This window comes from Dama dama, chromosome 24 (genome assembly GCF_033118175.1).
Source record: "Dama dama isolate Ldn47 chromosome 24, ASM3311817v1, whole genome shotgun sequence".
Lineage (NCBI taxonomy): Eukaryota > Metazoa > Chordata > Mammalia > Artiodactyla > Cervidae > Dama > Dama dama.
In genome coordinates this window covers 53,371,095-53,389,983 of record NC_083704.1, presented here as the reverse complement: position 1 = coordinate 53,389,983, position 18,889 = coordinate 53,371,095, and the positions used below count along the sequence as shown (strand labels likewise).

The window sequence follows — 18,889 nt, the reverse complement described above, 5'->3', positions numbered from 1 at the left end:
AAGAAAGTAAACTAGACCCTTGGTCTTTGCCAGCCAAAGATATTTGTCTGTGTTTGTTCCCTGTCAGATTGGTGGGATCCGATTCCTCTATGATAACCTGGTTGAGTCCCTGGAGAGATTTAAGACCAGTAGTGGCTTTGGCTGTATCCTCGCCCACAGCATGGGTCTGGGGAAGACTTTGCAAGTGATCTCCTTCGTCGACGTTCTCTTCCGCCACACGCCAGCCAAAACTGTCCTTGCCATTGTGCCGGTGAGTGTTGGGGCGGGCACCACTTGCTCACCCTTCTGCAGAGCTCTGGGGTGATGCCTTACTGGCACTAAAAAGCCTGATAGGCTCAGCTCCGAGCTTCTTCCCTAAAACACCCTTTTTGGACTTAACTTTCTGACAGGTTAATACTCTTCAGAACTGGCTGGCAGAGTTCAACATGTGGCTCCCAGCTCCTGAAGCCCTTCCAGCTGACAATAAGCCTGAAGAAGTCCAGCCTCGGTTCTTTAAAGTTCACATCTTGAATGATGAGCACAAGTAGGTGGCCTGCCCTCCCTCTGCCCTTTTCCTTTGAGACTTTTTCTGGAGTCTGGAGTCAAGGCAGTCAGTCTATCAGGGTATGTGCCTTGTCCTCCCAGATTCCTTCTGGTTTCTTGATGTATCCCCCTCTCTCTTCTTGCTACTCATTTTTTCTCATCCTAGTTTTTCAGTAGTCAGAGTTACGTAGCACAGAAATTTTTGTATTCTGCTCGAAGATGTTTTTATATCCTGAAAAATCTGTGTGCATGGTCACATTTTCCCATGCATATACAGTTCAACATGATAGCATGAAACTTTCCATCTTCTATCTTTTTACCTTTTACGTTCATCTTTTATTAGAAAACTAACCATCAGTCTCCTCTTATAAGCACTAATCTATATTTGACCCTTAACAGTACAACTTCCAAGCTTTAAAAGATGCAAACCATTTTTTTGTTTGTTTGTTTTGGATCTAAATATAGTGATTTATATTTCCATTCTGTAAATTCAGCCTGCTTTTGGGAAATTTAAACCTGTATCCTAATCCTGATCCAAACCAGCTATCCATGCCACCCTTTCCCCTTGTTGATATGGATAACTGAGAAAGTAGACTTTCTTTTCTGCGGAGTTCACCTTTTGTGATGTTTGGTCACACACATGAAAATGAAGAGACTGTGGGTGGCTTCATAGGTCACTGATCACCTGCTCTTTTCTAGATTTCAGGACTGTCAGTCCACGTGCGGTTAATGAAATAGAACCAGAGCTCAGTTGTTCAGGAGGAGAGGGATGTGCTGAGTGGCATCTGGTCTCAGCTATTCTTTTTCCTTTATTGTGTGTCCTTGGCTCTTCATTCACCAGGGCCTGGGCAGGTGAAATGCAGAATGTTGCCCTTGCTTTTACTACTTTGTATTTATTATGATTATAACTTGCAATTCTCCCTCAAATGTAGTATTATAGTCATGCATGTACACTTTGGCCATCTGATGCAAAGAACCGACCCACTGGACGAGACCCTAATGCTGGGGAAAATGGAAGGCAGAAGGAGAAGGGAATGGCAGAGGATGAGATGATTGGATGGCATCACTGACTCAGTGGACGTGAATTTGAGCAAACTTTGGGAGAAAGTGGAGGACAGAGAAACCTGGTGTGCTGTAGTCGATGGAGTCTCAGAGTCAGGCACGACTTGGTGTCTGAACAACAATGTGTACATCTAAGGGGATTGTCACTTTTACTTGCTACATTGAATTTCTGGTTTTTGCTATTTAACCATCACCAGCGACCTAGTCTGTCCTCAGTGCAGTTAGTATGTCTGTGATGGCGGGAAAGTCCTTGGGCAGCTGGCCAGCCCTGTGATGCTGCCGCATGAAATCTGTGGCGATACGGACTTCTGAGTGTACATCAGCACAGCTCTGACTGTGAGGAGTCCTTCCTGCAGAGCCGGGGAAGCACTGATGTGTTCTTTCTGTTCACTCTTGCAGGACAATGGCAGCTCGCGCCAAAGTGATGGCTGATTGGGTGTCAGAGGGAGGGGTGCTGCTGATGGGGTACGAAATGTACAGGCTCCTCACCCTGAAGAAATCCTTTGCCACAGGTAGACCGAAGAAAGCCAAGAAACGTTCTCACCCGGTCATCATTGATCTGGATGAGGAAGACCGACAGCAGGAGTTTCGAAGAGGTGGGTGGCCTCTCTGGGGATATTCTAGGGGGTGACTTGGGGAAAAGAAGTAGTGTCTGCTCTAGTACCTAATCACATGGGGAGCATTACTGATGAGTCGTGTGGTCATGAACCAGAAATCCTGGTCCCTGAGGTAGGACTGGCTCTGGCCAGTGGCTCTTGGAAGGTCCTGCTTTCTCTGCAGACAGTGGAATTCTGTGTCGGCCAGGCCACAGACTGGCTTGGGCAAGACTCCCCTATGTCTTCACAGAACAATTCGAAGAGCAGCTGCTCCCTTTACCGCTTCCCAGAATGTTCTGAGACAGCATTAAGACAATATATTTAAATTACTAATACACAGAGTAGTAGTAGTATTGTTTGTGTGAATTTATAAAAGAAGAATTTATCACAGTTTTCTTTTTGGTGAAAGCCATTCTTCTCATAGTTCTAGCTCTCTTCTCTTGTTTGAGGGGCCTTGGCCTATTTGGGGGGGAAAATGTATTTTTAAGGTTCAGAGGCTGTCTCGTTTCATAGATCTCTTCATCTATGAGATACTGTTTTCTCTGCTTCTGTGGCTGACTTTGACATTTAGCAATGAGTGGCAAGGAACTCCAAGAAGACTTTGTCCTTTAGTTACTCCCACCAGCCAGCTCTCAGGTGGCGCCAAGACAGTGATGAGAGCCTGTGGAAGTGTCTGGGTTATTCCTGTCAGAATCATCCATATGCATTTTTAACCCTTTAGACTAGTACTCTGAAAGTCATGCCGTCTGCTACCTAATTGGTGTAAGCCCTAGAAATGCAACTCAGTTTTATTCTTAGCCTAAAGCGAAAAGAAAATAAGGAAAGGAAAGAGGGAAAAGGGATATTTACTGCAAGAGTCAGTAGGCCAGGGTCATGTGTCACCCCAGATGCACAGGAACTGGAATGGCCGGCTCCCTTTCACCACTGGGGGCTGACTCTTGCTTTCCTGCTTCCTTCATTTCTTCTGTCTCCTCCAGGGTGCACCCCTCCTTCTCATATTCTTGACTAAGAGCAAGCCCTCTCACCCTCTTACTCCGGATCCTCTTCCCTCCCTAGAGTTTGAGAAGGCCTTATGCCGCCCTGGCCCTGATGTGGTGATCTGTGACGAAGGACACCGCATCAAAAACTGCCAGGCCAGCACCTCCCAGGCCCTGAAGAACATTCGCTCCCGCCGCCGGGTGGTGCTGACCGGGTACCCCCTGCAGAACAACCTCATCGAGTACTGGTGCATGGTGGACTTCGTGCGCCCTGACTTCCTCGGCACCCGGCAGGAGTTCAGCAACATGTTTGAGCGCCCCATCCTGAACGGACAGTGTATTGACAGCACACCTCAGGACGTCCGCCTCATGCGCTACCGGAGCCACGTCCTGCACAGCCTCCTGGAGGGCTTCGTGCAGAGGTGAGCCATCCTCGGATTTTCCCAATCTCTGGAGAGTCCTGGTGGAACAGACCCCCCTCGAGGCTTTCCTGACGGGGGAAGGTGGTTATGGTGGGAGGACCCCTTGCTCATAGGGCAGTAGTAAACCTCTGCTTTTACTGAATAGCTTTTCCTGAGCAGGTAATAGATGGTGGATATCCAGTAGCTGAGTCTCTGAAAGTCTGGCCCAGAAATGCATCTCTCAGAAGTTAATCTGTGAAGTTACTAGGGATATCTGCCTTAGTTGCTGAGAGAAGCAAGAGACAGCTACCATGCCAAGGACTTGAGTGAAAGAGTTAAAATGGTTTTCAGGGGAAAGACCTCACCAGTTTGAGCATCTTGGAAGATGAAGCTTTGGCCAGCCTGAAGCATTCCCTTGCTTTTCTGTGTGAAGACGGTGTGTGTGGAGAAAGCTTAGAGAAGCAGCCCTAGATCAGGTTAAGAACCTGGAGTTCCCCGAGTCTCTGTCTCTCATTCAGTCACCCGGGACAGGTCACTCTGCCTCTTTGCTTCAGTTTTCATCCTCAAAATAAGTTTCTTGCTGCTGGTTGCTGAGCCAGTCCTCATTATTACAAGGCTGTTGTGACTACTGAGGTCCTGAAGAAGGATGTGTGGCGCCAATGCAGGATTCTGTTGCTATCCTGCACTGACACCCCCTGGCCACACTGCCTTTCAGTTCTGCTCTGTACCTTTGTAGGAGGGGCCACACTGTGCTGAAGATTCACCTCCCCGCCAAGGAAGAAAATGTGATCCTGGTGCGGCTCTCTCAGATTCAGCGAGATTTGTACACACAGTTCATGGACCGCTTCCGGGACTGTGGTAGCAGCGGCTGGCTGGGGCTGAACCCTCTCAAGGCTTTCTGTGTGTGCTGCAAGGTGTGTTGAGGCCTCAGGGAATACTAAGATACAGACTAGGGATGCTCATGGTCCCAAGGGAATCCTTGATAAAGGAAGAAGTCCACTGCACTGAGGGCTCTGAGGCACAGCAGTTCCCCGGAGTGCGGCTCGTAGACTATAATGTAAATGGTGCCCCTTGCAGTTGTGCAGCTGCACAGCTTCTTACACCAAACTGGAGAAATCACTCCCTTTCTCACTGATTTTTTTTCAACTGAGACATGGAGTGATTGGAGGAACATTGTGGGACAGAGTTTTTGACTGCTAGCATAATCAGGATTCAAGAAATGTATAGCTTAGACACGCACGTTATTAGGCATACCTTCCATTTGATTCTGTGTTTAATCAGGTTGAGATCTATTTCATTCTGATAATTCTTGAGATGGTTTGGGGACAGCAAAGCCTAAGTATCTTTAGCACTGGGCCTTGTGAACAGGCTGGCCAATCCTAGCTTGTCTTTGACCTGGCTAGATGCTCTTAGTTGCCTCACGAGGGATCTGTTTCTTTGACAGCTCTCAACTAACCTTGTTGGATATTATTCCCACTGCTCTAATAAGTCAGCTGAAGGTGTATGTCTGGGGACAGATGACTTTCAAAATATTTGCTAGATCAGGGCCAGGAAGCTAAAGCAGACATGGTCTGTGAGGATGCTTTGGTTGCTGGTGTACCCTTCTCACACACCCCCCAACACAAACACCTTTCCTCAGGAATTCTCAATTCCTGCCAAGAATGTCCCTGAAATGATTTATAGTTGATCATCATCTTAAGTTAGAAACATTTTTTCATAGGAGAGATTGGTCTTGTTTCATAGTTTCATACAGTAGTTGACTGTAACCACATGGTGAAACAGGAATGTTCTTGTTTAAGTAAGAATGACAGCCTTTTTGGTCATGTACCAAACATACTGGCATGCCTCCTGGTGTGAATTCTCCCATTCATGTATCATGGAAATCAGAGTTGGTTAGTGAAAATGTGCACGCTTTTTGACTGTGATGGGGTTGGGGAGACCTTAATTTGGGGTGTGACAGTGGGTGCTGTGGGAGGTGTGTGTGGGCAAGTGCCTATTGCCAGACTCTGTGGGACACCCTTAGATTGTTCTCTGCACTGTGCTACCTCCCGTTTAACTTGAACCTCAGATCTGGAATCACCCCGACGTGCTGTATGAAGCCCTTCAGAAGGAGAACCTGGCCAATGAGCAAGACCTGGACGTGGAAGAGCTTGGTTCAGCGGGAACTAGTGCCCGCTGCCCATCACAGGGAACAAAAGGCAAGGTGGAGGACAGCGCCCTGGCCTCCTCAATGGGAGAGGCAACCAACAGCAAGTTCCTCCAAGGGGTCGGCTTCAACCCTTTCCAGGAGCGAGGCAACAACATTGTCACATATGAATGGGTGAGTCAGGCAGGTCCATAAACCTCTGCCGTACGAGGATGGCAGAGAGCCTTCATGGGGAGAGGGTGGGGCATGCGCAGTGTACTGTCCGCTAAGGTCTATGCAGGGACCTGTTCAGGTTGCCCGTTAGCTACTACTGCCTTTGAGGGTGAGAATTGTATTTCTAGTAGTCTGGCTACGGCCTGCTCCAAGCTGCCTCATTTCCTCTCCTATAGGCCAAGGACCTTTTGACTAATTACCAAACTGGTGTCTTGGAGAACTCTCCCAAGATGGTACTGCTTTTCCACCTGATTGAGGAAAGTGTGAAGCTTGGAGACAAGATCCTTGTGTTCAGGTAGGAAAAGAAATTCCCTAGTGTGTGTCTTTGGTAAAGACTGACGCCGCCCCTGTAGCCTGAGACTGTCCGGGATTGCGCCAGCCCCATTTTATGTCCATGTCTCTGCAGCCAGGGCTGCTTGTACTTTGTTTCTCAGAGTTTCTTTTTTTATCCAATGCAGTCTCTCTGCAGAGAACAACTTGAGGCCTTAGGTTACCATGTTGGAGATCACGGTCTAATCCTTCAAATTGTGACCCAGGCCAAATCTGGCCTGTTTTTGTATAGCTTGAGAGCTAGTTTTTACATTTCAAAAGAAATTTTTTGTGTATGTTTTTTTTAAAGAAGCATATGCAGGGACTTCCCTGGTGGTCCAGTGTTAGGACTTTGTTCTTCCACTGCAGGGGTCACGGGTTCGATCCTGGTTGAGGAACTAAGATCATAGGAGCTGCACAGTTTAGCAAAAAAAAATTTTTTTAGTTAAAAAATTAAAAAAAAGAAACATATGTAGCACAGACTGTGTATAGTCTATGAAGCCTAAAAATATTTACCTTTTGGGCCTTTACAGAAAACATTTGCTGACCTCTGGTCAAATCTGCTTCTATATCCCCAGCCTCCCCCTACCTTTTTTTTTTAAAGCTTTGCATATAAGGCCAAATAAATGGTGTTATTTATTCCCAGTTTTGAGAGAGCTCTGAGTCCCATCAAGGCCTCACTTCTCAGAGAAAAGGTGTAAAGTAGATTGCTTCTCCTTTGTTCCAGCTAGATCATGCTCCAGTGAGAGCTAAGTGGCAGGAGCCTGGCTTAGGAGTCTCAGAGTGGGGGTTCCCATGTGTGACATACTCTGACAAGAAAGCAGGGATTCTAAGTTTGGGAAAGCCTAGTGTCCTGCTGCTTTTATGGTCTGGCTTTCTGCTTAACTTGGAAAGAGCTAAATGATCTGTCTCCTTAGTAAAATCCTAATATTGCCTGTGGCCTATAATTAGAGCTCATGTATATTCATACAGTGTTGGTTTTTAATGCTGATGCTATGTGTTACTCTGCACCAAGCTAAATCTCAGGATTTTTTCCATCAAGGAAGTAATAGGTTAGAGAATTTTTTGGTGGGGTGGTGGTGATAAGTGTGTGGATGATTGTTCTCCCTCATGAGCTAGGGTGATTGTGGGTAGTTGGATGCGTGAGCTCTCACTCTCAGAGGGGAGCCTACTGGGAAACAAGATTCCCTTGGGTTTGGGAACCTTCTGAACCAAATGTGTCCCTTTCAGCCAGAGCCTTTCCACCTTGGCTCTAATCGAGGAGTTCCTAGGGAAGCGAGAAGTACCCTGTCTACCTGGTGCTGAGGGCCAAGGAGTACAGAAGTGGGTTCGAAACGTCAGCTACTTCCGTGAGTTCATTGCTGCTTTGTTTGCGGAGCCTTGGCAAGGTCTGCCTTAGGGTTTCTTCTCCTTGTCTCCTCTCTCCTCCTCCTTCCTCCATTCTCCATCACATGCACAGGAAGATCTGTGATTTATCTAGGGAGCAGAGAGATACTAAAAGCAAGCTGCCGTGTATGAGGCACTGCACTAGGCTGGGGAGCTTAGGCCAGGTACGAGGAGGGCAGAGATGGTGAAGGCGGATGCCCTGCCATCACCCTGGCATGCAAGAACAGAGTTAAGGTAGCACTGACTGACGGCCCTCATCGGAGTTCTGCAGTGGACAGAATCGACATGGTGAGGATGCTTGGAGAAGGCTTCCTGGAGGAGGTGGAACTTGCACTCAACTTGCAAAGATGGAGAGAAATTGAATATACAGAGCTGCTGTGTCCTAAAGATCATCCTAGGCCACACGAGAACAGTGAACACAAGCCTAGATCATGTATTCTCACTGGGGGAGAAGGTGTCCCTAACAGGGTGAAAATTGGGTCACGAGGGGACAAAAAAATGGGAACTTTTAGAATTATAAAACATGAATATGCATATAATGAGTTAATTATATATAGTATACAGTATATCTGTGGTATGAAACTTTAATGGAGGGCATGGTGATTGGAAAAAAAAATGTTTAAAGGCTCCTTAATGGGGTGGTAAAGAAAAGAAAAGTTGAAAATTACTGACTTCGGGCACTTACTGACCGGATGCTGACATTTGGGCCAGTGGTGGCTCAGACGGTAAAGCGTCTGCCTACAATGCGGGAGACCCGGGTTCGATCCCTGGGTCGGGAAGATCTCCTGGAGAAGGAAATGGCAACCCACTCCAGTACTCTTGCCTGGAAAATTCCATGGATGGAGGAGCCTGGTAGGCTACAGGCCATGGGGTCTCAAAGAGTCGGACGCGACCTAGCGACTTACAATGTCAATGTCAGTTGTTACAGAGGCCTGCCTTTGGCATTGTGGAGTGTTAGCAGCATCTCCTATTTCCTCTCACTAGATGGCAGTAGCATCCATGCAGTTATAACAGCCCACCTTCTCTAGACATTGCCAGATGTTCCCTGTGGGGGAGCAGGGTGGGGAAATCCCTTTTGTTGAGAAGCCCTGGCCTAAAGGAAAGATTGAGAGAAATGGAGGGTCAGGGGATGGTGAGGAGACTCCAGCCAGCCTAGATCCGTGTGTTGATTGTAGGCTTGTCCCATGATGAATCATTGCTGACCTGCGCTTGGAAGTTGTGGGAACTCAGGTTGAAAGCCAGGTTGAGGTGTTGAGCTTCTAATACCAGGCAGTTAATACCAGCCTTCCTACATCAGTAGTAATTCAGTTCTCCATGTAGTATTTCATGCCCTTAGCTTTGCTGCCTTCTCTGCTTTCTTCCAAGTGACAAATGTAACCCCTCCTTCCTTATTCCTGTTTCTTAACTGAAGCCTACTTTTTCTCTTTCTTGTGAGCATCCCTCCTTTCATTCCAGTGTCCCATCCCATTGCTCCAGATCATCTGGTTTTTTTTTTTTTTTTTAATGTCTCCTTCAAGCAACTCCTTAGCCTTAGGAGTTTATTAACTGTGGATTCCTGCCTGGTGAAGGAACATCATCCTTCCTTATCAAAACATAAAACCCTTGGTCCTTTTGTACTCACTCACAGGACTGAGGCAGAGCAGTTACCTTAAACCAATTCTTACCAGGCTTCCTTAACTAGGGTGATTCTTATGCACTCTGAAATCTAGGAACCTTGGCCTTAGATTTGACCCAAGGTACTAAAGGGAGAAACACAGTTTATAGATGCCTGGGTCTCATGGTAGGTGCCCACGGAATGTCCAGAGCATGGAATCTGAGCACTGTAGTGTTTGTTATCTTGTTTTGCTTTAAAAATCCATTTGCCCATTGATTTTTCTGTGTATCCCTGTCCTCATCTGTCCATTTCTTGTTTGTTTGCTTCTGTCCTAGGGCTAGATGGTAGCACCCCTGCCTTTGAGAGGGAGCGGCTCATTAATCAGTTCAATGATCCCAGCAACCTCACCACCTGGCTGTTCCTTCTCTCCACAAGGTGAGTGGATCCTGAAATGGGGAAGTCAGAGGGCTGCATTCAGGGCATTTGGCCACACGGGCCTGAACCCCAAAGGCTTATCCAAGTTCTGTCAGAAGAGATAGAGATCTCAGATTTGTGACTTGTTTTTGAGGTGAGAGGAGGAAATTTTGTTCGAAGGGCAATAGTGATAGTGTCATGAATTTCTCTGAGACTTTCATTCACAGTGGTCATAATTAGCTTTTCTCTCAGGACTGTTCTGAGGCTTAGATGATGTGATGAATGTGAAAGTGCTTTAATAAGTACAAAGTGCAATGTAACTATAAAAGACTGATGGCATTATTTGTCTCATGCCAAGCAGCTTGAAGGCTGTGCTGCCTTCTGCATCAGAATGCCCTTGATAGGATATAAACCAGTCATTCTCCCAAGCTGTTAGACCAAACACATCAGAAACATTGGTACACAGACACTTCCCCTGACTCAGTAACATCACTTCTCACTCATCACAGGAGGGTGGGAGAGTGGATTTTCTTTCTGAGCTGGTAGGCACTTCTGTGTTGGACTTTCAGGGCACCGTTTCAGTGCCTGAGGAAGGTACTGTTCTTCAGCAGAATCCTCTAATATGTTCTGCTTAGGATAAAGAGGATGATATTCAGGTAGGAGTCACAGGGGGTAAAACCTATCTGAGAACTATCTTTAATCACTTTCTATGTTTATTGGCTTGTGTTTTAAAGGGCTGGGTGTTTGGGCGTGAATCTGATCGGTGCCAACCGAGTGGTGGTGTTCGACGCTTCCTGGAACCCTTGCCATGATGCTCAGGCTGTGTGTCGGGTATACCGTTACGGCCAGAAAAAGCCCTGTCACATCTATCGCCTTGTGGCTGATTTCACCCTTGAAAAGAAGATCTATGACCGTCAGATTTCGAAGCAGGGCATGTCAGGTGGGCCATCTTTCAGGCTCAGAAGAGGCACATTTATACAGACTACCATTCTAATTGTATCAAAGGAGGGGAGGAGAGGGGCAGGATGAGGAAACACAAGCAGGCTTTCGATTTCTGATGCAAATAATTGCTTATGAGGACAGTTAGCTCAAATTGTTGAAGATGGATTTAATGATAAGAGCTGAGCCTGGTTATGCAGATATCTCTTAAGATATTTCTGTTTCATGAGAGTCTCAGACCTGCTCTTTGACTTTTAGGTATGGGGTGGCCTGTGGTGTTTTAGATATTAGTGACAGTTATGCCACCCACCACGTCTCTCCTCTCTGCCAGTCTTTGGAGCAGTGCTTTTGTGGTCTCCTTTGCCGAGAACTGACTTCCTCTATGTCTTCTCCCTTTTCCCTTCTAGATCGGGTGGTGGATGATCTCAATCCAATGCTGAACTTTACTCGAAAGGAGGTGGAGAACCTACTGCACTTCGTGGAGAAGGAGCCAGCTCCCCAAACATCCTTGAACATTAAGGGGATCAAGGAGCCAGTCCTACAACTTGCCTGTCTGAAATACCCTCACCTCATCACCAAGGTGGGACCCTGGTGCACGTGTCCCAGTACTGCACTCTCTGCTGAGGGAGGCTTGTCTGATTCCTTCATCCAGAATTTTATTTTGTGCAGATTAATTTAGCTGGTTCTTTTCCTTGCCCCAGACAGTCCCCTTCCCCTCTCCCCATCACCTATCCTATCCTTGTCTCATCCTAGCAGTGTGAACTCAGCCATGAGGATAATTTGGCCATGGTGAGTTTTCCTAGCCAAAAGAAGTTCTGAAAATGTAGTCTGGTGATTCTCTGAACCCTCCCTTTCTTTTGAAGGCAGACGTAGGTTGTCTAAAGCTGGTGCCAGGTTAGGGTTGAGAATTTATGCTTTTGACAGAAAGAGTAAATGTGCCTGTGAGTCTGAGAGCAGGCACTTTGCTAAGTACTGTAGACAGCCAGCTCTTCCTTGGTTTCAAAGTAAGGCTTTTTGTATATCATTCATATTGGTACAAAGACTGGTAATTAAATTAACATCCTCCTGTGTCCCCAGGAGCCTTTTGAGCATGAGTCATTGCTCCTTAACCGAAAGGATCACAAGCTGACCAAGGCTGAGAAAAAAGCAGCAAAGAAGAGCTACGAGGAGGACAAACGAACATCGGTCCCCTATACCCGCCCATCATATGCACAGTATTACCCGGCCAGCGACCAGAGCCTGACCAGCATCCCTGCCTTCAGTCAGAGAAACTGGTGAGTCACTGAAAAGGGAGGAAGGTCTGCTGCTGGGCCAGGCCCAGACCTCTCAGCTGGTTCCTTTTGTAAATAAAAGGAGGCCTACAACTTGCTCTTAGGCTGCCTTGAACGGACAGGTTCTGCTCTTGGATGAGGTGCTGCAGTTCTGCAGCCCCGGTGTTTTAAGTGGTTCTGGCTGGAACAGTGAGCTGCTGGTCCTGTGACTCAGGAGAGTCCTTCTGGCCCCCCGGGGAGGCACAGCTTCCCCTAACACAGACTCCCAGGCCTCCCACACAGCCACCTGCTATCTGCAGCGCCTTGGTCCTACCCCTCATTTCTCAGTGAAGTTCAAGAGTGAAGGCCAGGTCTTCTATGGGTCTTGAGTCGTACTCAAGGAATTCCAGTGCTCTTAATGGGATCTCATTCTGTGTCTGTGCCTTATTCCTGAGCAAAAAGATCTTTTTCTTGAGTACAGTTTCCAAAACTGTTAAGGATAGGAACAGCATGGAAGCCAATTGCTAAGTGGGGACAGAGGCTCTTTGTAGGAAATTATAGAATAGTTATCAGTACCTTTTTTTTTTCCTTCTCAGTAGAAGACAGAGTACTTCATAGCCTTTATCACATCAGCTTCCTACTTGCTTGGTTTGCAGTTTTACATTGTTTGATTATCTTGAGTTAAAGATACTAGTAATTATTTTAAGAGGGATAGATTTTAGAATTTTTTCTTTTGAATGTTCCATGTTTTTTTAAAAAAAAAAAAAAAGCTTGCCAAATGAGCTTCTAAAGGAACTGAATGAAGCCATGTAAGATTTTATATGACTAAACTTTGGTGATAAAATTTGCTAATTTTTATGTGTAAGATGCTTCAGAGTAGAAAACTACTATCTTTTCAAAGACTTCAGACTTTATTTCTGTGTCACTTTTCAAGATACTGTTGCCGCTCACATTCTCCTCGCTCGTCCTCTACCCGTTTTCTTTCTCTTTTCTGGGCTTTTCCTTGTAACAACAGGAATGGACTAAGTCTGAACCCAGTGGGAGAAAAACCATATGCAGGCAAGGTGTGACAAATGGGCTGGGCTGTAAGGAGATGTCAGCTCCTTTTCTAGCCCAACTGCAGCCCTGGAGAGGGCATCAGCCTCTCACAGCATTTGATCCTGCTGATTCCTTATTCCATCTGGGTACATGTGAGGAGGCCTTCCCACCCAAATGCCTAGCCTTAGCCTCTGCAGATTAGCCTTGGCCTTGGGCTAGATTCCTGAGTCCCGCTGATATCTGAGTTGGGCCCCAGACCCCGGTGAGGGTGCTGTGCTCTCTGGCCTATCTCGGCCATCCACAGGGCCCCAGGGGTTGCCCAAAGGCAGCCTGAGAGCAGTGATTGAGCACTCCTGCAGGCCTACTCCAGCCGCAGTGTGGCATAAAAGTGTATTCTTTGATGTGCCAGTTTTCAGTCAGATGAGGAAGAACGTATACCAGTCCCAGAGGGTCTCTTTCCCAGAACTAAAGACCACAGACTTTAGAAAGCTCAGAGACAGGGACTTAATTTCAGAACCGTTAAATGAGTAGCTTCCTCAAGGTACCAACATCCAGCTGAAAGGGAGGTAAAGCATGAGGAATGCGTTTTGGCATGTTGGTGGTAAGAGATGCACAGCCAGGGCTCAGGCTGGCCACAGCCGTGTGCCACTTAGAAGCGTGACTTCTGTGCAGCGTTTTTCCTGCTTCTGCTTTTGTGGTGGCTGTGACTCTAGGGCCATTTTGGGGACTGGCCCCAGAAGCCCATTGAAAAGGAATGCAGAGGAGAGAGGTGTCTGCCTTACTTACCGAAACTTGAGGATTCAGAGGGTAATGATGGTTAATGTCGGACAGATGGTCTCAAGGTCACCAGCACATGTGATGTCATGTGGCCTTTTTTTCTTGGTGAGTAGGAAAATTCCACCCATTTATCCCCATTTGTCTTGAAGTTAGCATGCACCATGCACCCGTGTGCCCCTCATCCCCCACCATGACTCTTTGCCTCTTCCTGACTTCTAAGGACAAATTCCTGATGTATGTAGACAGGCAGTCCCAATTCTAGAGGAACAGATGTCACCTCACATTTCCAAAAAGACATTATTCCACTGACATCTGATTCTTCTTAGACACCGAGAGGCTTTATCCCTCGCTGTGTCTGTCTCTGCTCTGTCTCTAGTCTCCTTTTTAATTGACCATACCCTGCGGCTTCTTTTGATCCTTCTGTCAGCAGCTCTCTGGCTATAGAATGGGGAAGTCTGGAGAGACTCAGCAGTCTTGCAGAAAGGTAGGTAAGGGCTGTTTTGCCAAACTCTTAGTGTGCTTGTCTTTCTCTCCCAGGCAGCCAACCCTGAAGAGTGATGAGAAGCCCGTGGCCAGTGTTCGTCCCGTACAGTCCACCCCGATCCCCATGATGCCACGGCATGTCCCGCTGGGAGGCGGTGTAAGCTCTGCCTCCAGCACAAACCCAGCTATGAACTTCCCGATCAACTACCTGCAGCGTGCAGGAGTCCTTGTGCAGAAGGTGGTCACCACAACAGGTTGGGAGCTCCTGAGTTCTCTTCGAGGGGTGCTGTCCCTTTTAAAATTCCTTTGTTCAGATTCTTTACCTACTGAGCTATGAGGAAAGTCAAAGAAAGTGAAGTCACTCAGTTGTTTCCGACTCTTTGCAACCCCATGGACTGTAGCCTGCCAGGCTCCTACATCCCTGGGACTTTCCAGGCAAGAATACTGGAGTGGGTTGCCATTTCCTTCTCTAGTGGATCATCCCAACCCAGAGATGGAACCCAGGTCTCCCACATTGCAGGCAGACTCTTTACCATCTGAGCCACCAGGGAATCCCTCTGTTCATTCAGGAAATATTGATTAAACAATGTCTGCATTCTAGGCAATACTACATTGGCACTCTAAGTAGAAGTAGAGAAGGCAGCAGTCCCTAATCATGAAGAATATTTATTCTAATAAAATATTTTAAGAGTAGCAACACAGAACTGGGTTTTATTGAATGTGGTGGGTGGGATGGACACTGAATACTAGAGATTGTGGGAATGTCACTGGACATAGGGTTGGTCTTCAGAGTGAGGTGTCAGTGTGTTGAGTCCTGCCCGACTTGTCAGGTCAGCTGGGTATGAAGGACAGCTCTCAACGTCCTTAGTTAAAGACCTTGTTTTGTTCTTTGTAAGTTTAATGTGGATCGAGCATGAGGGGCCAGCGGTCAGAGGTGGGCAGCGCATTCATCCCCACAGTTGATTCTGTGGTTCAGAGTAATTGGGAAGGAAAGCACCTCATGATGTTTTTCATCTTGTTATCTAGAAATATTCATGACAATTCATTTTAATGAAAATATCTTAATTGGTTTTTTTGAGTGTGAAAATTAAAAGATATTCATAGTTTAAAAAAACTCCTTTTGAAACAAATTAAAAACAAAGATAGAGCCTCTCGGGACTTCCTGAGTGGTCCAGTGGTTAAGACTCTGTGCTTGTACTGTAGTGGGTACCGGTTTAATCCCTGGTTGGGGTACTAAGATCCCACATGCCATGTGGCACAGCCCAAAAAAAAAAAGGGAGAGACAGCCTCTCATAATCCTACGTCTCTGCTGATTCTTTTTTTTTTTTTTTTCTGCTGATTCTTGAAAATACTCTTCATTCTTTAGTTAGGTGAGGAGTAATATCAGCAAGGAAGATGTGTGGCCTCTTGGAGCCTAAAGTGATAGGAGCAGATACATGCAAATTGCTTAGGGAGGAGAAAGAAAATAGAAATAACCATTTGAATGGAAACTTTTTTTTTTTAACTGAAACTTTCTAAACCAAAAACTATGATTTTTAAATTAAAGCAAGGAAAATTGATGAGAAGGACGATCAGGTTTCTGAAAAGTGTTTTGTTTTCAAGTATTCTTTGTTGAGGCAGTTGCGAGCAGCCCTGCTTGCTTCCCCTTCCTTGGTTCTGACCTCTGCTCCACTGGGATGCTTTAGGAAAACCCTTGAGGATCGGGGGGTGGATGTGAACTTGGCCTTTTCTCCCCCTTCTTCAGTCAGGCCCCATGTAATCTAAATCTGAGGTCTGTGTCTTCACTAGATATTGTTATTCCTGGGCTCAACAGCTCCACAGACGTACAGGCAAGAATTAATGCTGGCGAGAGCATCCACATCATCCGTGGGACGAAAGGTGAGCACCTGCCTGAGGAGCCTCTCCCCTCTCTTTGGTTGAGAGTGGTGGGCTGGCCAGCAGAATCAGGACATATGGCTTGAGCTGGAGCAGGGATAGGAGTCATCCTATAAGAGTGGGGGAATGTGGGGGAAACCTGAGAAAATGACATTTCTAGGAGCTTAGCCGGTTTGGGGTGGGCTCAAAGGATAGCTGTCAGTGGCTTAAAAGAAAGGGGTTGTGGTCCCTGCCTTCCTGTATTTTGCCGTCTTCTTTATGGAGACTCTCAGAGTGGGTCTGGATAGACATATTGTTCTGTGTTGGTCTCAACCTGTCAATAGTATCGGCTAGGAATGCCTGAGACAGCCGTCCGGTCCTGTACTACTTGTGGCCATCCCCACATACCTTTCCTCAGAGCCAGTGTTGTGACTGGACCAGCCCTTGTTTTTCTTATTACGATGGCAGGATGCACCTCAGCAACAACCATCAGGCTTATTACTCACAGGTCCTCTAGGGCACACAGCATACTCCAGGGCCACACAGGAAGGTGGTAGGTAGAGAGTCAATGTGTGGGCTTGGGTCTCTGTCTTATTAGGGTCCAAAAGTGGCTAGGGTTTCACAGGTTCACTCTTTATTGGTGAATTTAAAACTTAAAAGTGGGAATTGGTGTGTGGGAAGGGAAAGGCGAAAATCACTCAAGGATTACTTACCTAGGTTACCCCAGGCTTTCTAATAAGGAACTTTTCAAGGGTGAGAGCAGCCAGGTGCCTTATCTCGTAGTTTAGCTAGTGCTGTGTCTGACAGCTGGCAGTTTGTTATCCAAGACGGATGTCTTTGAAATGGATGTCTTGGCAATCAAAAGCTTAATGTCTGGCAGTTACACTGCACATGGGGTGGCCAAAATTAGAGGGAATGAGCTATGGAATAGGTTATAAGGAAACACATATATCGCTGTGCTGTCTTACCTACTTGACTAGAATGAGGTAGACATCTCCAACGAGGAAATGTAGTGGGTGGGTGAATTAGTATACCCTGGGTTACATGACAAAATTTTTGAGTGTGGTCATTTGAAAAGTCTGCTGCCTCTGGCCTCATGAAGTTCTCCAGATGGGATTTCTGGAGAAATCCGGGCTGGTGTCAGAACACAGTTGAAGCCTATATTTCATGTCAGCTTGTGGTCTGTGATGCTCCTTGAGGGTCTTTGTTTAGTAAGGAGATTTAGCCCTAGTCTCTGTTGGGTTAAAGCACCCTTAGTCTCAGGAAAAAGATGCTGTGAAATACATGATACCCAGAGAAGGTCGTCCACAGTCCACTTACTGGGTTCTTCCTAGCCTAGAGCTGAGAGGAGGGGGTGGTATGCAGACTATGGCCCAAAGGCCAGATCTTGCCTGCATGCTGTTACTGTACTTATGAGCTAAGAATGGGTTTTATATCTTCAGTCATTTTCAGTTAGTTGGAAAAAAAAAAGAGTATTTATTCTGTGACATGTAAAGTGTATGAAATTCACGTATCAGTGTCCATAAAGGTCTTTGGAGCACCGCCATGCCCGGCTGCCATGCTGTAGCAGCCGAGTTGAGTAGTTGCAACAGAGCCCTTTTGGCTCACAAAGCCAAAAATATTTACCAACTGATGCTTTAAGAAAAAAATTTGCTGACCTCTGGCCAAGAGGCAGCCCTGGCACCAAGAACTAGATCAGAAGACATGCCCAAGACCAAGGGAAGGTTGACTAGTGCCATGTGGGAATAGAATGCCCATCTTGATTTATTCCTACCAAGGGAGGGCGGTTATTGAGGCAGTGAGGCTGCTTCCTCCCCAATCAAGAGGAGGACCTAGACCGGAGGACCTGGGCCAGAACAGAGGGAGCCAACTTACTGTCTTTCACAGCACCCAGTTAATTTCCTTCATTGCATTTACCCTTTCCTGATATTTTCTAGTATAACTGTGTGTCTCCCTGTCCAGAGTCAAGCTCCATGAGACAGGTCCCTTTTCTGTCTTGTATACTTCAGTGTCTGGAACAGTGTCTGGTGTATGTTAGTCACACAGTCAGTGTTTATGGAGTAAATGAGTAATATTGGGTCCACAGCTCAGTCATCCAACTCCTCACTTCAGGGATTTTGAGAGAGAGTGTGAAACCACTTTCATAGCTCTTTCTGAGCCCACAGTGGCTAAGCCTGGAGTTCCCAGGGCTGGCTATATTGCATATCTGCTCCTCATGGTCTTCCTCATGCTTCTCCTTAGGGACATACATCCGTACCAGCGATGGGCGAATCTTTGCTGTCCGGGCAACTGGCAAACCAAAGGCCCCTGAAGATGGTCGGATGGCTGCCTCAGGTATAGTGGCTTCTACTTTCCATTGACCTACATGGCATTTTTGACAGGTTGGTTTTGTTAACTATTTTTTGAATAGATAATGTATACGTGGTTCACAATTCAGAGATTTCCAAAAGGAGTAAAGGGAGAAGTTTGTCTTCCCTTATACTCCCAGCCATCTGTTGCTCCTTCCTGGAAGTGCTTATTCCTGTTTTTTGTTTTTTTCTCAAGAGATACTCTATACATATACATGGTACAGGGATATGTATGTGCACATGTGTGTATATTAAAACAATATATGTTATATACATACTATATATGTATGTAACTTTGTATTTTGAAAACAAATGCTACACTTACCATAATATACTGTTTGTTCTTTTCTTCACTCACTGGTGCATCTCATTGCTTGTTCCTTATCCTTCCTTGAGATGTTCCTCGGTGAAGGTTTACACAAGATGCAGTTAGATGGGTATAACACGGTGCATTACCGGGTTCCCTGTTCCTGGACCTTTAGGTTGTTGTACTCCTCCATTACACTTCTGGTTCACAGTCACATGGGTGTATCTATAGGAAAAATTCCTAGAAATCGGATTGCCAGGTCAAAGAGTATAC

General features: G+C 46.3%; 1 protein-coding gene across 3 annotated transcripts in view; it reads left to right on the top strand.

Annotated features, from left to right (window-relative positions):
- Positions 1–18,889, top strand: part of RAD54L2 (RAD54 like 2) — a 111,625-nt gene that overhangs the window by 90,481 nt on the left and 2,255 nt on the right. For all 3 annotated transcript variants that reach the window (XM_061128486.1, XM_061128487.1, XM_061128488.1), the window contains 15 exons: positions 68–250; positions 390–523; positions 1,984–2,180; positions 3,237–3,579; positions 4,295–4,472; positions 5,627–5,878; positions 6,094–6,212; positions 7,457–7,575; positions 9,542–9,641; positions 10,355–10,560; positions 10,967–11,139; positions 11,637–11,833; positions 14,162–14,361; positions 15,896–15,985; positions 18,203–18,295. In XM_061128486.1, the coding sequence (XP_060984469.1) occupies positions 68–250; positions 390–523; positions 1,984–2,180; positions 3,237–3,579; positions 4,295–4,472; positions 5,627–5,878; positions 6,094–6,212; positions 7,457–7,575; positions 9,542–9,641; positions 10,355–10,560; positions 10,967–11,139; positions 11,637–11,833; positions 14,162–14,361; positions 15,896–15,985; positions 18,203–18,295 (2,584 nt within the window). The remainder of the gene's footprint in view (positions 1–67; positions 251–389; positions 524–1,983; positions 2,181–3,236; positions 3,580–4,294; positions 4,473–5,626; positions 5,879–6,093; positions 6,213–7,456; positions 7,576–9,541; positions 9,642–10,354; positions 10,561–10,966; positions 11,140–11,636; positions 11,834–14,161; positions 14,362–15,895; positions 15,986–18,202; positions 18,296–18,889) is intronic.